The sequence below is a fragment of the Salmo salar genome, chromosome ssa10 (genome assembly GCF_905237065.1).
Source record: "Salmo salar chromosome ssa10, Ssal_v3.1, whole genome shotgun sequence".
In the NCBI taxonomy this organism is placed as follows: domain Eukaryota; kingdom Metazoa; phylum Chordata; class Actinopteri; order Salmoniformes; family Salmonidae; genus Salmo; species Salmo salar.
In genome coordinates this window covers 75720554-75741796 of record NC_059451.1, presented here as the reverse complement: position 1 = coordinate 75741796, position 21243 = coordinate 75720554, and the positions used below count along the sequence as shown (strand labels likewise).

At 42.0% G+C, this 21243-nt stretch overlaps 1 protein-coding gene across 2 annotated transcripts in view; it reads left to right on the top strand.

Annotated features, from left to right (window-relative positions):
- LOC106561040 (plasma membrane calcium-transporting ATPase 1) overlaps positions 1-19811 on the top strand; it is a 29394-nt gene extending 9583 nt beyond the window's left edge. For both annotated transcript variants that reach the window (XM_014124610.2, XM_014124609.2), the window contains exons 4-21: positions 380-637; positions 852-977; positions 2062-2298; positions 6004-6030; positions 9914-10060; positions 10197-10411; positions 10524-10766; positions 11065-11306; positions 11415-11652; positions 11861-12040; positions 12133-12220; positions 12325-12431; positions 12567-12758; positions 12944-13157; positions 16156-16367; positions 16470-16577; positions 16707-16895; positions 17048-19811. In XM_014124610.2, the coding sequence (XP_013980085.1) occupies positions 380-637; positions 852-977; positions 2062-2298; positions 6004-6030; positions 9914-10060; positions 10197-10411; positions 10524-10766; positions 11065-11306; positions 11415-11652; positions 11861-12040; positions 12133-12220; positions 12325-12431; positions 12567-12758; positions 12944-13157; positions 16156-16367; positions 16470-16577; positions 16707-16895; positions 17048-17419 (3395 nt within the window). In that variant the 3' untranslated portion in view covers positions 17420-19811. The remainder of the gene's footprint in view (positions 1-379; positions 638-851; positions 978-2061; positions 2299-6003; positions 6031-9913; positions 10061-10196; positions 10412-10523; positions 10767-11064; positions 11307-11414; positions 11653-11860; positions 12041-12132; positions 12221-12324; positions 12432-12566; positions 12759-12943; positions 13158-16155; positions 16368-16469; positions 16578-16706; positions 16896-17047) is intronic.
- The last annotated feature ends 1432 nt before the right edge of the window (positions 19812-21243 follow it).

The window sequence follows — 21243 nt, the reverse complement described above, 5'->3', positions numbered from 1 at the left end:
TGAGTATCCTGCCCATTGAATAATCATATAGGGATTTACTCTGATACTCTTGATACACTTCAATCAATCCATAATCCCATTCCTCAAAGGACTCTTTAGATGCATAGTGGGTAGCCAGTTTTACTTCCTGCGATCAAGACAGTGATACTTCCTGTCTTATAATCATTGTAGGTTACTTTTGTAGGCTACTTTCTGTGGGACTCACTGTAGCTGTCCCTTTGGGTAATCACTAGATGGCCATGCTACCAACTGAATGAATTAGCTATTTGTCCTCGATATAGGGTTTGGCCTAGGCTTAAAAACACAATTCTGGAGGGATTGCATTGTACTTCTGTTCTTTGTAGCATGTCCAGATAGTGACAACTGTCCCTCTTTTCAGATTGTGGAAAGGCAGCGGGAGGGGTGGAGGACGAGGGGGAGGCAGACGCCGGCTGGATTGAGGGTGCAGCCATCCTCCTGTCCGTCGTCTGTGTGGTCCTGGTGACAGCGTTCAATGACTGGAGCAAAGAGAAGCAGTTCCGCGGGCTACAGAGCCGCATCGAACAGGAGCAGAAGTTTACGGTGGTCCGAGGAGGCCAAGTCATCCAGGTCCACGTGGCTGAGATCGTAGTCGGCGACGTTGCACAAGTGAAATACGGTATGGTCTTGAAGGAAAAGTGACCTGTGTGTGTGTCCGTGAGAGCTTACTTACGCACGTGTGCCTTAAAACCAAAGAGCATCGTCCATCCTACTTTTAATATAACTTTCCTTACCCTTCTTTTTCCACTACTCTGTCTGAATCTGGGTTAAATGAGCTAACTCACCCAGCTGGACTGTCTGATGTTCATGTATAGTATATACGTTTTTCCCAGGTGACCTTCTTCCTGCTGATGGTGTGTTGATCCAGGGAAATGATTTGAAAATCGATGAAAGCTCTCTCACCGGTGAATCTGACCATGTCAAGAAGACTTTGGACAACGATCCAATGCTGCTGTCAGGTAATGATGATGAACCTTCCTCTCTTCATATAATATGGCGGATGACTAGATGCAGATCCAATTTGGAACAAGCTGGGCATCGCCCAGAGGCATCGCTTCGTTTGTTCTTTCTGCTATGAATTAAGGTGGTGGTAGTGGTGGAAAAGGTACCCAATTGTCATACTTGAGTGAAAGTAAAGACACCTTAATAGAAAATGACTCAAGTAAAATACTACTTGAGTAAAAGTGTAAAGTATCAAAACTAAATTGAATTGCTAAAATATACTTAAGTATCAAAGTAAAAGTATGAATAATTTCAAATTCCTTATATTAAGCAAACCAGTCTGCACAATTTTCTTGTTTTTTAAATTACTGATAGCCAGGGGCACTCTCCAAAACTCAGACATAATTTACAAACAAAGCATTCGTGTTTAGTGAGTCCGTCAGATCAGAGGCAATACGGATGACCAGAGATGTTCTCTTGATACGTGCGTGAATTGGACAATTGTCCTGTCCTGCTAAGCATTCAAAATGTACTTTTGGGTGTCAGGGAAAATGTATGGAGTAAAGAGTACATTCTTTTCTTTAGGGATGTTGTGAAGTAAAAGTAAAAGATTTAAAAAATATATAAATAGTGAAGTAAAGTACAGATTCCCCCAAAAACGACTTAAGTAAAAATACTTTAAAGTACTATTGAAGTACTTTACACCACTGGGTCCCTTTGCTTTTCCATTGTTGTTTTCATTTGTTGTTTAGCCTGGCATCTTATTACTGTCTATCAAGCTTCATAAGAGCGCTTAGGAGTTAACAACTACTTGAAACAGTATGATCTTGCTATTCCTGCATAAATACTGTTAGGCCATACACATGTAATTAAATATTTAACGGATGCCCCTCTTCACTTTTCAAAAAAATCTAATAAAATTTTATTCGCTTGCTCACCTCACAAAAATGTTTTCCGTTAAACATTTAAAGGCATTTGTATGGCCTTACTTGTAAAAGAAAGAAACATCTTTTACTATCCCATTTTAGTTGGAGATATTATATTATTTGTCGGGTTCCTATGACCATTTCTCAATGACTGTCCATGTTTGTCTTTTGTCAGGTACCCACGTCATGGAGGGTTCTGGGAAGATATTGATCACTGCAGTAGGTGTCAACTCCCAGACCGGCATAATTTTCACCCTGCTCGGAGCCGGTGAAGACGAAGATGACGATGAGGAGGAAAAAGCAGAGAAGGAAAGGAAAAAGAGGGAAAGGGAGGAGAAGAAGAAGGAGAAAGAGAGGGAAAAGAAAGAGAAGAAAGAAAAGAAGGACAAGAAGGACAAACTGGACAAGAAAAGTATGTGGAACTGGATTCTACTTTTATAGTCATCTGTTACACAACATTTGTAAAACTAACCTCATCTCTATTGTATTAATTGTGAAATATAGGCCTACTTGCTTTTGGTTGAGACTCACCATCATAGGAGTAAACGTAGAATATAATTATTTTGAAAAACCCTGTCCAACAATATGTGTTATGAGATATTCCATCATGCTATCCTATAGGGCCTACAGATGCTATTAAGTTACATTTTGCCAGTGGCATGACATAAAGCTATTTGCCACCATAGAAGGTGTCAGACAAGGTTATTAAAATAAAATAAAATGTTATTTGTCACATGCTTTCGTAAACAACAGGTGTAGACTAACAGTGAAATGCTTACTTACGGGTCCTTTTCCAACAATGCAGAGTTAAAGATACAAAATACACAGGGAATAACGAATAACAATAACGAGTAAAAAATAACATGGCTATATACAGGGAGTAGAAAATAACAGGGCTATATATATATATATATATATATATATAGGGAGTAGAAAATAACATGGCTATATACAGGGAGTACCAGTACCCAGTCGATGTGCCGGGGTACGAGGTAATTGAGGTAACTATGTACATATAGGTAGGGGTAAAGTGATTAGGCAACAGCATAGATAATAGACAATAGCAGCAGCTATTGTGTGGTTTTAAGTATGCATGTGTGCGCATGTTATGTGTGTGTGTGGGCGTATATAGTGTGCGTGTGTATGTTGGGGTGTCAGTGTAAGTATGTGTGAGTGTGTACAATAAGTGTGTGTGTGCATAGAGTCAGTGCAAGAGAGCTAGTGCTGAGCACTTAGTGCTTTTTGAGGTCGTTTCGGTTCAATATTTTTTTTTTAATCACGGTTTTCTATTTCGGTTTCCATATTCTTTTTAAACCGTAAATGCACTATGCATTATGTGGGTTGAATTCTGTAACAACACAGAATAAAACAATTAATAAAAGTCCCATGCTGGTAGTGACTGCCCATTACTATCACGTTTCAGGTAAGACCTAAATGCAGACTGTGTTGAAGTAACAATGTTTATTACAGCAACAGGGGCAGACAAACGACAGGTCAAGACAGGTAGAAGTCGATAATCCAGAGTAGTGGGGCAAGGGTACCAGACTGCAGGCAGGGTCAGGTCAGGTAGAGGTCGGTAATCCAGAGTAGGGGCAAAGGCACAGGACGGCAGGCAGACTCAGGGTCAGGCAGAGTGGTCAAGCAGGCGGGCTCAGAGTAAGGACAGGCAATGGTCAAAACCAGGAGGGCGAGAAAAAGAGAGACTGGGGAAAACCAGGAGCTGAGACAAAACGAAGGTTGACTTGACAAACAAGATGAACTGGCAACAGACAAACAGAGAACACTGGTATAGGTACCCAGGGGATAATGGGGAAGATGAGCGACACCTGGACAGGTGAAACAGATCAGGGCCTGACAATTACTGCTTATTAACCTTCATTTATTCACATTACTTTACTTTAATAAAATATTTCAGTTGTTGTGTATATTATATTTGTTTTATTTGGTGACTTTATTATTTCATTCCAAGTCAACATCTCATCTCCATTGAGCTGCTGCCTATGCTGTTGGACAAAATCACTATTTTAGTAGTTCTTCAAAGTAAATAAGGGATACTTTTATGAATGCTGAATACCAAATATCAATCACTTAGATCATGTATTTTCCGGTAGAGATACCTTGTGATGGAACTGCTCTCCATCCCTCTCGATCGCGCATTATTTTGGCTCTTCTCTCCCTCTCTCCATGTCTGCCCCCACACTAACCAAACTTAGCAGGTAATAAAGAAACACACAGACCGGACAAGTACGAATGCAATGGATTGTGCTCATTGTAGTTAATTAGCACGTTAACTGCGCAAAAACGATTTATCTCTACAGAAACTGCGTATTGAGCTCACAGAAGAAAATAAAATAAAGGAAATGGAATTCAAATAATATAACCGATGTTGGTCAATCAGTTGTTTAACTGAAATGTGCAAAAAGGATCAATGCAGGTAGTCTGGGTAGCCATTTCATTAGCTATTTAGCAGTCTTGTTTATCAGTCTTATAGCTTGGGGGTAGAAGCTGTTCGGGGTCCTGTTGGTTCCAGACTTGGTGCACTGGTACCGCTTGCCATGCGGTAGCAGAGAGAACAGTCTATAGCTCAGGTGGCTGGAGTCTTTGACATTTTTTGGGGCCTTCCTCTGACACCGCCTGGTATAGCGGTCGTGTATGACAGGGAGCTCACCACCCTCTGTTGCGCCTTCCGGTCGGGTGCCTTGCAGTTGCCATGCCAAGCAGTGATGCAGCCAGTCAAGATACTCTCAATGGTGCAGCTGTAGAACTTTGAGGATCTCTGGGCCCATGCCAAATCATTTCAGCGTCCTGAGGGGGAAGACTTCTTCACAACTATGTGGGTGTGTGTGGACCATGTTAATTCCTTAGTGGTGTGGACACTGAGGAACTTGAAGCTCTCAACCCACTCCACTACAGCCCTATCGATGTGGATAGGGGGCGTGCTCACCCCTCCGTTTCCTGTAGTCCATGATCAGCTCCTTTGTCTTGCTGACGTTAAGGGAGAGGTTGTTGTCCTGGCACACTGACCTCCCCCCTATAGGCTGCCTCATTGTTGTTAGTGATCAGTCATACCATCGTCATGTCGTCAGCAAACTTGATGATGGTGTTTGTCAAACTTGCTGAGCTGTACTCAATGAAAAGCATTCTTACATATGTATTCCTTTTGTCCAGGTGGGCTAGGGCAGTTGGAGTGCAATAGAGATTGCGTCATCTGTGGATCTGTTGGGGTGGTATGGAATTTGGAGTGGGTACAGGGTGTCTGGGATGATGGTGTTGATGTGCTACGGAGGAGTGTTGCTTGGTTCAGTGTTGCTTGCCTTGAAGTAAGCATCGAAGGCATTTAGCTTGTCTGTTAGGTTAGCATCAGTGGGCATTTCGCGGCTGGGTTTCCCTTTGTAATCTGTGATAGCTTGAAAACACTGCAACATTAGCTCTGTATTAACTGAAAGGGGTCAAAGAATAATTCATGAAAGTAGTAAAATCAAATGATGCTTTTTGTTTAACGATCTTGATTTATATGATGTGTCTGCCAGTGGCGTGAGAGTGACATGCACATTCAACATTCCCACTCAGATGCTGGGCCAAATAGAGGAAGTTCCCACCTTACACCACAATACACAGACAGAGTATCCGTAGCTGAATCTTGGTGCAGGTTAATTACAGCATGTGAGAGTGCTATAGAGGATGCTGACTTAGACACAGTTGGTTAACATCTCAGTTAGTTAACTGACTGCAGTTGGGTCAGTTGGACTATGGACGTTACCTCTCCTGCCATACCAAGGCAACAAAAAAAAAGTTACCGCCTGTGAATTAACCAACCTGGTGCATAGCTGCTAAGTGTGTCAGGGGAGTGTTTCGTTTACGTTTGTAGTCCCAGTATCACTGATCAGGGATTCTCAGAGTGAGTGAGGACTGTATTAGGGAGTTAAGACAAATGCATGTCAGAGCATTCACACTTCTTAGTTTCCAATTCAGTGTCTAAGGGCTAGCCGTCAAGGGAACTCACGTCCAAGGGAACATATTAGAACTAAAAGTGTTTTGCCACTCTGCAAAAGTGAGAAGCGCTTTGCTGATGTGTAAATGGACAAATTATTAACTGCAGTCATTTATTTTTCCACAGATAAAAGAGATGAGAAAAACAAGCAAGGTAAGTTTGTCAATGAGTGTGTTTAAATCCACAGTAATAATTTGATATTAAACTGATTATGGCAGAAGGCAGATTATGCAATAGTCATGTAAACACCTTACTCTGCTTATCTTAAATCGGCCAAAGGTCAAAATCGCAGTAAGTATACGCCGATTAAAACACCTGGTTTTCTGAGTTATCTTTCTAATTATTATTATGACATGAAAACAGCTTAATTGCCGTTCCAGCGGTGTATTTGATCTGAAAAAGTGCGAGTGAAGTGAGTTCGGAGCAAACTCGGAACGTACTGAATGTATGGTCTTAGAAGTAGTTTTCACATACAAGCTTTATATTTACAAACTCAGAATCAAATGCATTTATCAGAGTGCCATCAGGTAGCCTTATTTCAGTTGTGTCCATGTAAACAGGATTATTAGGGAACTCGGAATTTTTGCAAAGCATGTAAACGTTGTAATAGAACTATTAATCGGACTATCCACAATAATCACATTATTGTGTGCATGTAACTGTACTCATTGTGTGTTATATCTATATTGAGACTGCTAGTTTAGTTTGTGTGCACTCCATGACCATGTTGTGTTTATATTGGGTACTTACTAGTTTAGTTTGTGTGTGTTTACAGTATATAGAATCTGTATGGTCAGAGGGCTATACTGCGAAGCAAGCTAGATCTACTCAGATTTTCTAAAGCTAGCCAGCTTCAGTTAGCTTCCCACTCCAGCTCAGGCTTCATCCATACTACAACGATGTACATTGCTTGTCTGTCAGACACTAACTCTAGCAGGCTTGTACAGATGTAGGATCTTAATTTGAGCCAGTTTACTACAGGAGGAAAATAAACCTGCAACAACAGGAATTGTAAATTATTATGTGGATTATAATTCATGGAAATGTTTCTATGGGTTGATAAGTTTTTTGTTAGGGCAAATCAAGTCTGAAATTTCAAAGTGAAAATTAAAAAATGTAGATGCCTTTTTAAACCTCATACACATTTGCATTTCCTGCTGTGCAGGAAAATTCTCAGCAACAAAAAAGAGTGATCAAATTAAGATCCTACAGCTGTAACCGCGCATGCATGCCGCATGTGGCTAGTCGAACAAAGTACTCGTCATTGATTCAATGCTGAAACATCAATCCATGGGTGGGTCAGTGCCATATTTTAATTTGTTCCCGAAATCAAAATGAAGGAAAAGTTATCTTGCAAATTCAGCAGGCTATCTATCATGTGAAATAGACTTTTAGAAGTGCCTTCTTTATTTTATTACTTATTGTTAATGCCTTCTTAGGTGTGCTTTGGTGTGGTTATAAATGATTGAACTCAGAGTTGACCAAAGTATTCATACCCCTTGACTTATTCCACAATTTGTTGTGTTACAGCCTGAATTCAAAATGTATTAAATATTTTTTTTTGCTCACACACTAGCCCATAATGACAAAGTGAAAAAATGTTTTTAGACATTTTAGCAAACTTATTGAAAATGAAATACATAAATCGAATTTACATAATTTTCCACACCCCTGAGTCAATACTTTGTAGAAGCACCAGCTGTGAGTCTTTCTGGGTAAGTGTCTAAGAGCTTTTCACACCTGGATTGTGCAACATTTGACCATTTATTATTTTCAGAATTCTTCAAGCTCTTTCAAATTGGTGGTTAGACAACGATTTTCAGGTCGTGCCATAGATTTTCAAGTAGATTTAAGTCAAAACTGTAACTCGGCAACTCAGGAGCATTCACTGTCTTCTTGGTAAGCAACTCCAGCGTAGATTTGCCCTTGTGTTTTAGGTTATTGTCCTGCTGAAAGGTGAAATAATCTCCCAGTGTCTGGTGCAAAGCAGACTGAACCTAGGATTTTGCCTGTGCTTAGCCCCCATTCCGTTAGTATGTTATCCTGAAACACTCTCCAGTCCTTAACAAGCATACCCATAACAGGATGCAGCCACCACTATGCTTGAAAATATGGAGAGTGGTACTCAGTAATGTGTTTTATTGGATTTGCACCAAACACAATACTTTGTATACAGGACAAAAATGTAATTCCTTTGCCACATTTTTTGCAGTATTACTTTAGTGCCTTGCAAACAGGATGCATGTTTTGAAATATTTGTATTCTTTACAGGCTTTCTTCTTTTCACTCTGTCAATTAGGTTAGTATTGTTTAGCATTACAATGTTGTTGATGTATCCTCAGTTTTCTCCTATCACAGTAATTCAACCTTTTTAAAGTCACAATTGGCCCCAAGGCTGAAATCCCTGAGTGGTTTCCTCTGTCTCCGGCAACTGACCTAGGAAAGACGCCAGTATCTTTGTAGTGACTGTGTGTATAGATACACCATCCAAAGTGTAAATAATAACTTCACCATGATCAAAAGGATATTAAATGTCAAATTTGTTTCTCTTTTTTTTAATCTACCAATAGGTGCGCTTCTTCATGAAGCATTGAAAAACCTCCCTGGTCTTTGTGGATGAATCTCTGTTTGAAGTCCACTGCTCGCCTTAGGGACCTTAGACATATTTGTGTGTGGGGGGTACAGAAATGAGGTAGTCATTCAAAAATCATGTTAAACACTATTGTTGCACACAGAGTGAGTCCATGCAACTTATTATGTGACTTGTTAAGCACATTTTTACTCCTGAACTTATTTCGGCTTGCCATAACAAAGGGGATGAATACTTATAGACTCAAGACATTTCAGCTTTTCATGTTTAGTTAATTGGTAAATATTTCTAAAAACATAATTCCACTTTGACATTATAAGGTATTGTGTGTAGGCCAGTGGAAAAAAAATCTACATTTAATCAATTTTAAAAGCTGTAACACAACAAAATGTGGAAAAAGTCAAGGGATGTGAATACTTTCTGAAGGCACTGTATCTCACTAAATCCTCAAACTAGATTTGTAGTATATGGCTCAGGTTAGATCTGAAGGATTCGTTGGCATAGAAATTGACCTTGCTTAAAGGTGAGCCACTTTCGTGGTATTGGTTATCCCAAGTTGAACTCAGAGTTGACCAAAGTTACCTCAAACTAAATTCATAGTATAGGGCTCCGGTTTGTGCATAAGGTGTGTATAGTCTGAGTGTAGCCCTGTGTGTCCCTGAGGCCATATGGTCATGTGTGTGTTCCTGTGGCCCGAGCAGCAGGTGCTCTTGACTCCGTTCATGGTGATTAGGACCAAGGAGATTACAGCTCTTAAGCTCAGCAGCTGATTTTTCCCTGTGCCTTTCTTCCCTTAGCTAACAACCTTATGTACTGTTTTTGAATCAGCACACTTACAGACACACATACTGTACACACTTACATGCACACATACTGTACACACTTAGACTTACACATACTGTACACATTTACACGCACACATACTGTACACACTTACAGACACACATACTGTACACACTTACAGACACACATTCTGTACACACTTACAGACACACATACTGTACACACTTACCAACACACACACTCACTCACACATTTGCCTGGATGAACAATGTCCCTTTATTTCACTTACAAAGTTTTGAGTATTTAGGGTTCTGGTGCGTGTGTGTTTGTACTATTACAGAACGTGGGCATGTTTTGGGATGATGGTGGAAGAATTTGTTTGTAAAGAATCTCAGCCAGGAAGGAGCAATAATCCCCAGACTCGGATTAAGGACTCTGAACCAAACACCATAGTGTCGTGCGGTGTATCACATAGAATAGCACCCCCTATCTGTTTCCAAGCAGTAGCAGTGCCATCTCACTATGAACCTTTACACACCAATGTACTATTCTTCGACTATTTTTCCCATTTCATACTTTTTTTATTGGCTGCATCAACAATTTTTATTAAAATGTCTCTATTTAAACTTAACGTCTGTGGACCCATCCTCTCCTCTCCCTCAGGTAAGTCTCAGGATGGTGCAGGCGTGGAGATGCAGGCCCTCAACAGTGACGACGAAGGAGAGGAGAAGAAGAAAGCCCACCCTAAGAAGGAGAAGTCTGTGCTCCAGGGGAAATTGACCAAATTAGCGGTGCAGATCGGCAAAGCAGGTAAGACCATCACAAGGGAATTCTGAATTTTGAAAGTGTGTTTGATTTCCGCAGCAGCTTGTCCCAGTTTGTCATTATTGCAAACATTTTATTATTTCATTGTGTACAGTACACTACTATCCTTTCCTCTGTCCAGGCCTGTTCATGTCAGGGTTGACAGTCATCATCCTGATAACTCTGTTTATGGTGGACACCTTCTGGATCCAGGGCCTACCGTGGATCGCGGACTGCACGCCCATCTACATTCAGTTCTGCGTCAAGTTCTTCATCATTGGTGTTACTGTGCTTGTGGTGGCCGTACCCGAAGGTCTCCCCCTGGCCGTCACCATCTCACTTGCGTATTCTGTCAAAGTAGGTATCACTACTTTGTCACTACAATGTTACTATAGTATATATATTACAGACAGGAGCAATTAAGAAAGGCATTGCCAGATCCCAAATCATAGCCTCCTATCTTCCTCAGAAAATGATGAAAGACAACAATCTTGTGAGGCACCTGGATGCCTGTGAAACCATGGGCAACGCCACAGCCATTTGCTCTGACAAAACGGGGACATTAACCATGAACAGGATGACCGTGGTCCAGGCTTATCTGGGAGACAGGCACTACAGGAAGGTTCCTGAGTCTGACCTCATCCCAGGAAATGTCTTGGACCTGCTCATTATGGGCATCGGAGTCAACTGTGCTTACACATCCAAGATCATGGTAAGTGAACATACTTCACTTGAGACTCCGAGTTGAGGTTTTCACCTCTGTCAAACAGAACACAAAGAGATGCGCAATACAGCTCTTTTCATAGCAATCGTTCATTGACATCTGAGCAAATACATTGAGTACCAGGTCAGGGATTTCAAGCCAGGGCCAAATCCTCTTGAAATCTGAGAACTCAGACTTTCATTTAAATCATGCATTGATATAATGGTACATTTTCGTACAAAGTATCAGTTATGTTAGTTGATTTGAAGTTTGGAACTGACCTTAATGTGTAAATGGTTTGTCTCAGTCTCCTGAGAAGGAGGGCGGGCTGCCACGCCAGGTGGGCAACAAGACCGAATGTGCCTTGCTGGGCTTTGTCTTGGATCTGAGACGTGACTATATGACCATCCGCAACGAGATCCCAGAGGAGAAGCTCTTCAAGGTCTACACCTTCAACTCAGTCAGGAAGTCCATGAGCACAGTGCTGAAGAACGCTGACGGGAGTTACCGCATGTTCAGCAAAGGAGCCTCAGAGATCCTCCTAAAGAAGTAGACTGGCACTTTCAGTTTCTTGCTTTCCTGCAAATTAACTCAATGAACTTCCCCAGTATTATTTGTCCGAAACCTAATGTAGATTTCCTCTTTATCTCATCGCAGGTGTTGTAAGATCATGACAGCGAGCGGGGAGGCTAAGGTCTTCAAGCCCAGGGACAAAGACGATGTGGTGAAGAATGTGATCGAGCCCATGGCCTCCGAGGGCCTGAGAACCATATGCCTGGCCTACAGGGACTTTCCCCCAGTCGACGGCGAGCCTGACTGGGAAAACGAAACTGACATCCTCACCGGCCTCACCTGTTTGTGTGTGGTGGGCATTGAGGACCCTGTACGACCAGAGGTAAAAGGACAAGCGGGATATGCCCAATCAAAGTCCTTGTTGCAAAGGTCCAATTAATTCAAGGAGGTAGATGTTTGTGGTGGTACAACCCTCAGCAATGTACATGTATAATCCCCCTGAAGGGGAGAGCAGGTCTTTGTGAGTGTGTCTTGTGAGTGTGTCTTATTTTTCCATAATCTGAAAAATAAAGTATTTTTTTCCACCCTAGGTTCCTGACGCCATTAAGAGGTGTCAGCGCGCTGGCATCACGGTGCGCATGGTCACAGGGGACAACATCAACACGGCTCGCGCCATTGCCAGTAAGTGTGGCATAGTGCACCCCGGAGATGACTTCCTCTGTATAGACGGCAAAGAGTTCAACCGACGGATAAGAAACCCACTGGGAGAGGTAATATTCCTCTCTTTCTCTCACAAAATGAATCTGTTTCTGTGAAAAAAAATGGTGATGATAGAGTGACCCAAGAAACAATCTACTTCCAGATTGAGCAAGAACGCATTGATAAGATTTGGCCTAAACTCCGTGTGCTTGCAAGATCCTCACCCACTGACAAACATACTTTAGTAAAAGGTATGTTTGGGGGGTAATTTTTCATTTATCACTACAGATAAATTTTTTGGGTCTTACATATTATTATTATTATCTAAAGAGATGATGCTTGCCTCTGTTCACAGGTATAATGGATAGCACTGTACTAGAACCAAGACAAGTTGTTGCTGTAACAGGAGATGGCACTAATGACGGCCCTGCCTTGAAGAAAGCGGATGTTGGATTTGCCATGGTATGGTATTTTTATACTTCAAGATCTGGCGTATGTTATATCCCATCAATATGATGAGTATGTTGTCCCTCTGATTTGACCAGATGGGTACTTTTGATCCTGTGACTAATGCACTGTGACATGCTGTGCCCACAGGGCATTGCGGGCACGGACGTAGCCAAAGAGGCCTCAGACATCATCCTGACAGACGACAACTTCAGCAGCATCGTCAAGGCGGTGATGTGGGGGCGGAACGTCTACGACAGCATCTCCAAGTTCCTCCAGTTCCAGTTGACAGTCAACGTGGTGGCTGTCATCGTGGCCTTCACCGGAGCATGCATCACACAGGTAAGACACTGTATTGCCGTCATGTCCATCCTTCCCATATTGTCTTTCTGCTTGAAAAGGGGATGCATTGGTCAACTAGAGAGCGGCTGACTCACTATAGGGAGTTTTTCTTTTCAACTCTACAAGTTACAACGGTCTTTGAAAACTGGGGATCTATACATAACCCAAACTACATCTCCCCCCAGGATTCTCCTCTCAAAGCTGTCCAGATGCTGTGGGTGAACCTGATCATGGACACCTTTGCCTCCCTGGCCCTGGCCACTGAGCCACCCACCGAGTCTCTGCTGCTGAGGAAACCGTATGGCCGCAACAAGCCCCTCATCTCCCGCACCATGATGAAGAATATCCTGGGCCATGCTGTCTACCAGCTCACTGTTATCTTCACCCTGCTCTTCACCGGTGAGCAGTGTTGCAAAGGGAGGGTATATTACTGCAAACTTTGAAAGTGTCCCTTTTGGGTAATTCAGATTATCACAGGAGTCTGTAATTATGTCTGGCACTATTTGTGGCCTAATATATAAAATAATAAAATGAATTAAAACATTATCCTAAGAATAAATAGTGAATACAATTGGTGTTTAAAATGAAGGTTTCAGCAAGCCTGTTCCTGGAGAGCTACCGTCCTGTAGGTTTTCACTCAAACCGTAATCACCTGATTCTAATAATTAGCTGGTTGATAAGGTGAATCAGGTTAGTTACAGCTGGGGTTGGAGTGAAAACCTACAGAAGAGTGGCTCTCCAAGAACAGGGTTGGAAAGGCCTGGGCTATAGGCTAGTCCGGGAGCAAGATTTTTTGGACTAGGCCTAATATATAAATAAAATATTCGGAAGAAGCCTTTGACTCTCCTCCTGAACTGCCACTTTAGGCCTACACAGCACAGCCATTGGTTAGGCAGCACACAAAAACGTGTTTGATCAGCAAGAGCAGAGGAGGCCGGGGCTCAGGTTGTAATGGGTGTAATCCCAGCAGCTATCTTAGAAATATAACTTTGCTCTGTGCCTCTCAGAGGATGCACTTCGTAGCCTATAGCCTATTGATATTGCCCGCCCAGCGGAGAATCAGAGATAAGGGTCAGCATCAGGCACACAAAGATAAACAACTTAAACAATGACAAATATCGAGATTTCATCAATGACAAATTACATGACCCTCCCCTGGACTAGAAAAAAAAGACAAAACCCTCTCCTTGATTGAAATTCAAAAAGCATGACCCTCCCCCATTTTCCTCCAGGTAACCTTTCTCTATATTTCGAACCATCCCTAGACAGTGGTGTAAAGTACTTAATTAAATCTGGCGGACTCACTAAACACAAATGCTTTGTTTGTAAATTCTGTGTTTGAGTGTGTTTGGCTATCCGTTAAAACATTTAAAAAAATATTGTGCTGTCTGGTTTGCTTAATAAGCTCAGCAAAAAAAGAAGTGTCCCTTTTTCAGGAACCTGTCTTTCAAAGATAATTAGGTAAAATCCAAATAACTTCACAGATCTTCATTGTAGTGTTTGAACACTGTTTCCCATGCTTGTTCAACGAACAATAAACATTAATGAACATGAACCTGTGGAACCGTCGTTAAGACACTAACAGCTTACGGTAGGCAATTTAGGTCACAGTTATGAAAACTTAGAACACTAAAGAGGCCTTTCTACTGACTCGGAAAAACACCAAAAGAAAGATGCCCAGGGTCCCTGCTCATCTGCGTGAATGTGCCTTAGGCATGCTGCAGGAGGCATGAGGACTGCAGATGTGGCCAGGGCAATAAATTGCAATGTCCGTACCTTGAGACGCCTAAGGCAGCGCTACAGGGAGACAGGACGGACAGCTGATCGTCCTTGCAGTGGCAGACCATGTGTAACAACGCCTGCACAGGATAGGTATATCCGAACATCACACCTGTGGGACAGGTACAGGATGGCAACAACAACTGCCCGAGTTACACCAGGAACAATCCCTCGATCAGTGCTCAGACTGTCCGCAATAGGCTGAGAGAGGATGGACCGAGGGCTTGTAGGCCTGTTGTAAGGCAGGTCCTCACCAGACATCACCGGCAACAATGTCGCCTATGGGCACAAACCCACAGTCGCTGGACCAGACAGGACTGGCAATAAGTGCTCTTCACTGACGAGTCGCAGTTTTGTCTCACCAGGGGTGATGGTCGGATTCGCGTTTATCGTCAAAGGAATGAGCGTTACACCGAGGCCTGTACTCTGGAGCGGGATCGATTTGGAGGTGGAGTGTCCATCATGGTCTGGGGTGGTGTGCCACAGCATCATCGGACTGAGCTTGTTGTCATTGCAGGCAATCTCAATGCTGTACGTTACAGCGAAGACATCCTCCTCCCTCATGTCGTACCCTTCCTGCAGGTGCATCCTGACATGACCCTCCAGCATGACAATGCCACCAGCCATACTGCTCGTTCTGTGTGTGATTTCCTGCAAGACAGGAATGTCAGTGTTCTGCCATGGCCAGCGAAGAGCCCAGATCTCAATCCCATTGAGCACGTCTGGGACCTGTTGGATCGGAGGGTGAGGGCTAGGGCCATTCCCCCAAGAAATGTCCGGGAACTTGCAGGTGCCTTGGTGGAAGAGTGGGGTAACATCTCACAGCAAGAACTGGCAAATCTGCTGCAGTCCATGAGGAGGAGATGCACTGCAGAACTTAATGCAGCTGTTGGCCACACCAGATACTGACTGTTACTTTTGATTTTGACCCCCCCCCCTTTGTTCAGGGACACATTATTCCATTTCTGTTAGTCACATGTCTGAGGAACTTGTTCAGTTTATGTCTCAGTTGTTGAATCTTGTTATGATCATACAAATATTTACACATGTAAGTTTGCTGAAAATAAACTTAGTTGACAGTGAGAGGACGTTTCTTTTTTTGCTGAGTTTATAAGGAAGTTGAAATTATTTATACTTCTACTTTTAACACTGAAGTACATTTTAGCAATTCCATTTACTTTTGATACCGAAGTATATTTAAAACCAAATACTTTTAGACTTTTACTCAAGTAGTATTTTACTGGGTGACTTTCACTTTTATTATCTTTACTTTTACAGTATGACAATTGAGTACTTTTTTCGCCACTGCCCTTTGATATAAAAAGTGTATACTATATATATGAATAATTTTTTTAAATTCAAGTTATTCAAGTATGAATTACCATAGATTGCCATAGATTGCCAAAGATTCCCGTAACTTTGGTAAATTATCAGTAGCTTTGCAACCCTACCGGTGAGTACCGCCTGGGTTCAAATTAGGTAGTCGTGCCAATTGGACATCTAACTTTGTTCTTAATGAAGATATGAAAGCAAATCTATTGATCTAATAAATGACTTGATCCGTATTGCTTGTCTCCAGTGGGCCTTGTTATTATGTACCTGTATGTTGCCATCACAGGGGAGCAGATTTTCGACATTGACAGCGGGAGGTATGCGCCTCTCCATGCCCCTCCCTCGGAACATTACACCATTGTTTTCAACACCTTCGTCATGATGCAGCTCTTCAACGAAATCAACGCTCGCAAGATCCACGGCGAGCGTAACGTCTTTGACGGCATTTTCAAAAACATGATCTTCTGCTCCATTGTGTTCGGAACGTTCATTATCCAGGTGAGCAGCCTTCAGATCCATACAGGATATTCACACAGAGGAGATTTCATATCGGACAAAAAATAACATTGCTCTCTAATCACCCTGTGTTTTGTTGTCCAGATTGTAATTGTTCAGTTTGGAGGGAAACCTTTCAGCTGTGTGGGCCTCAGCATCGACCAGTGGCTCTGGTGTGTGTTCTTGGGCTTTGGATGTCTACTGTGGGGCCAGGTGAGATTCTCACAGGTTTCTAATGTCTTCCAAAGTCCCTATGATCTACTTGGCTGTTATGAAGTTTTGTCACAAATGTTTTGTCACAAATTAGTGACAACATTTGAGTTCCTGTCTGTTCATTTCTAGGTGGTTACCACTGTCCCCACCAGCCAGCTGAAGTTCCTGAAGTCTGCAGGTCATGGCACGCAGCAGGAGGAGATCCCTGAGGATGAGATGGAGGAGATGGAGGACCTGGATGAGATCGACCACGGTGAGATGGAGATGAGAAGGGGGCAGGTGCTCTGGTGCAGAGGCCTAGGCAGGATCCAGACTCAGGTTTGTTTGATCAACTCATAATTACATCTCAGCTCACAATCATCCCTCAGCTTTAAACCAAACCAAGGATACAAACTCAGGATTGTGCTTTAACTTTCGATGGGGACTCAATACTAAAATGTTGACTGTGTCTTCCTCCCCAAACCATCCAGATCCGCGTAGTGAATGCCTTCCAAGACACTTTGTCCCCCTACGAAGGCCTGGAGACCCCTGAGTCCCGCAACTCAATCCACAACTTCATGACCACCCCGGAGTTCCGGATAGAAGACTCGGAGCCGCAGATCCCCCTCATCGACGACACAGAGGGGGAGGACGATGCTCCCACCAAGCGCAACGCTGCACAGACCCTGCCCCCACCCTCCATGTTGGCCACCCTTCCGTCCACGCCCAACCAGAACAATAATGCTGTGGACAGGATCATCCCCTTCTACAAAGAGAGCACAAAGACTGGCGGTATCCCCCAGAGTGCTGTGCTGCCGCCGCGCCCTGGGAGCCCGCTGCACAGCCTGGAGACTTCCCTCTGAGCTGGGCCCTAATACCAGTAATTACCCCCTCACCTCAGCCCATTTGGGGAGAGAGGGCTTCTGGAAGCCTCATGGGTTTCTGTTTTTACTTATATGTTTGGTTCCTAAAACATTTTTGGGTCTTGTATCGAGGAGAGGTGCACATTTTGCGTGGAAGAATTATAGACCATTTTTTTCATAATTAAATGAACAGGGAGACTGGTATGCATTGCTGTACATCAGCAGTACTTCTGAAGAATTCATGCATTGGCTATTAATATTTTTATGATTTCATTCATGTTGTGAAAGCAACCCTGTTTACACGTTTGTGAAACTTTGATTGTCCGTGAAAAACCAACGTTATAATATGTACAAAGTGGGGCTGCATACTGCGAAATGAAAAAAGAAATAATGTATTTTAGATATTGCTGTCTTTTAGGAGAAAAGCAAGGTTTCTGTTGAAACTGAACTAATATGCCTGCAGGTTCTATTTGGTGTGTTTTTTCCTAGGTACATAGAAATATCTAGCGAAGTAAGAAGAAATTGGTTTTAAATGTTTATAAGAAGACATTGAGATAAGTGGATGTCCTCAAATATCCATGTTCACACTTCCACACTGTAAATGTTAAAAGACATGCTCCGGTACTTTGGCGACTAAGAAATTGTTTTTTAAACCTCCAGCTTTGGGCTGGATGTGTCAATATGTAGTACCTACCTGCATAATCTATGCGCATAATTACTGTCTTATCTCAATTAGCCAAGAAATCCTTATTTTGAAAGTGATTGTTTTCTTGAAGCTTTGCAGCGCAATTTTCCCTACATTTCCCCCCACGTGGGTCACCCCCATAGCAATTCAAGTTCTAGCCAATGAGCTTCAGCATTTGAGTGACAGCTAGCAGGAGGCCTGCCCAGTGTTATCTAATGAAGTTGCAGGGCAGGCCCAACGGCTCAGTGGACACAGCAGAGAGAGAGAGAGAGATAGCAATGACATGGTGCACATTTCCGCACATATGTGACGTAGTAAGCAATCTTCAGGGACCACTTTTGGCTCGTGAGTGCTGCTACTTTCAAAACTACTGGTTAAAAAGTATACAAAAGTACCGGAGAATCTCTTTAACTTTGTTCCCAAATCATTCCAAAACTCAATTTCATGATTACTGGAAAGTGGTGGAGCTCCTATTTGTGTCCCTAGTGCTTTCAATCTAGACCACTGATCATAAGCACTGACCACTGATCCATTGAAAGGCTCATTATGGATCAAGGATAAGGATAAACCAGTTACTGTTTCAGATTTTTCTGTAGAGAACATTTTGTACAGCGAGTAGATTGTTACTTTTAGGATTTTGAAATCAAGAGAAAGTTGTTGTTTGATCAAAGATAACCTAATTCAAAGGAATTAAATGTATTGAATGGTTTTAAGGACCTGAGTGGTATTTCACAAAATAGGATCAATGGTTTCATCCATCTAACTGAAATAACTTGATTCTCCATATCATTAATGTACAGTATGAGTTGATTAAGTGATACTCATATAATTTTGATCTCTCTCGTGACCTGGGAGAATGTTATATTTTTTAGCTGACTAACATATTGAAACTGCTTTGTGAAATACCCTCCAGGAAACAGAAAATACTCAAGACACAAAAGACTTTCGACTCTCAGCTCAGAGTACTTTATTGCACTAAACCTCTTTTAGGGAGACTTACATTTTGTAAAATATAGCGTAGCTTTCATCTGTCACAAAAGTCAAGGTATCATCAGTTGGGAGAGGATTGAAAATTATTCAAAACATTTTGCTAGCCTAAAGTCAAAATACCCTCACAGAGTCATTGGAAATAGCCTACATGTTTACCAAGTGCTATAAAAAATAAAAGGCAGAAACCTAAAAACCAGGAATGCTAGAACAAAAAAAGAGGTCCTGGGCAGTGGAGAACTGTATTTCAAAAAATAGTTTTGTTACATTATGGTCTGAAAATTATTAACTTCATTACACTTTTTTTACGCAACTTTTCACAGTACAGGACCAATTTTATGTTTCTGGAATCCATGTCAGGGTCGCAGTTAATTTGACGACATATTTATTTTGGATTTCTTCCCTGTGTTGCAATTACAAACTGCATCAAAAGATAGGTATAAATCCAAAGAAAGTACTTAGGTGGTAAAAATGGGAGAAAGTTTCTGTGGGTCACTTTTGTGTTTCTCTGTAGGTTCATTCCACAATTGAGAATGAATGTTTATCAATCTCTTTATGGATTATACATTTTTATATCTAAATATTTGGTTAAAAAAAAGTACTTAATGACTGTTTATTTTGAGCAGTGTAAATGGTTCTTGTGGTTGATATTTCTTTTTGAAACTTATTGAGTACTGTGTATGGTTTTTGAAAATAAAGGATTCATATTTAGCTTACCTACAAATGGTATTGAATCTGTTCTCTATTTTCTCAACAGTCAGTCATTGTTGCAACATATTCAATGAATTGAAAAATGCTATTGAATTTGGTCATCAGTGTCATAAGAAATGTAGGTGCAGAAAGACATGTTGCTGAAAAAAAAACACACCACATGTATGCCTACTAGTATGTGGTCCTCCCAGTTGTTTGCAATGCTAGCATTACAATACCGCATTATTGAAAAACCCATGAGTAAAAGTACAAAAATATCATTTTTTTAAAATGTAGTCTAAATAAAGTTGAATGCTGTAAATCCAAATCCCTTATAATACAATGGAATCTTTATTGGTCCATATACACATACAAAATACATTTGTTTATTTTTGGTGTCACAGTACCACACAGCTATACACAACAGGCTGGAGCAGCACGGTCAGAGCAGCGCCCCTGGAGCATGTTAAGTGCCTTGCTCAAGGGATGATTGGCAGTTACTGGAACAGGTGATTGATGGCACCTAAATTGGGGAAGACTGGCTTGTGGTAATGGCTGGAGTGGAATAAGTGGAATGGTATCAAATACAGTGCATTCGAAAAGTATTCAGACCTCGACTTTTTACGCATTTTGTTACATTATAGCCTTATTCTAAAATGGATTTAATCTTATTTTCTTCTCATCAATCTATACACAATACCCCATAATGAAAAAAAATAAAAACAGGTTTTTAGAATTTTTTGCAAATGTATAAAAATTAAAAATATGAATATATAACATTTACATAAGTATTCTGACCATTTACGCAGTACTTTGTTGAAGTACCTTGAAGTACCTAGCGATTACAGCCTCAAGTCTTCTTCTGACGTTACAAGCTTGGCACACCTGTATTTGGGGAGATTCTTCCATTCTTCTCTGCAGATCCATTCAAGCTCTGTCAGGTTGGATGGGGAGCATCTCTGCAGAGCTGTTTTCAGGTCTCTCCAGAGATGTTCGATCGAGTTCAAGTCCGGGCTCTGGCTGGGCCACTCAAGGACATTCAGAGACTTGTCCTGAAGCCACTCCTGCGTTGCCTTGGCTGTGTGCTTAGGGTCGTTCTCCTGTTGGAAGGTGAACCTTTGCCCCAGTCTGAGGTCCTGAGCACTCTGGAGCAGGTTTTCATCAAGGATCTCTCTGTACTTTGCCCCTTTCATCTTTCCCTCAATCCTGACTTGTCTCCCAGTCCCTGCCAGGTTTCCTCTAGGTGTGACGCTTGGCATTCAGGCCAAAGAGTTCAATCTTGGTTTCATCAGACCAGAGAATCTTGTTTCTCATGGTGTGAGAGTCCTTTAGGTGCCTTTTGGCAAACTCCAAGCAGGCTGTCATGTGCCTTTTAAATGAGGAGTGGCTTCCGTCTGGCCACTCTACCATAAAGGCCTGATTGGTGGTGTGCTGCAGAGATGGTTGTCCTTCTGGAAGGTTC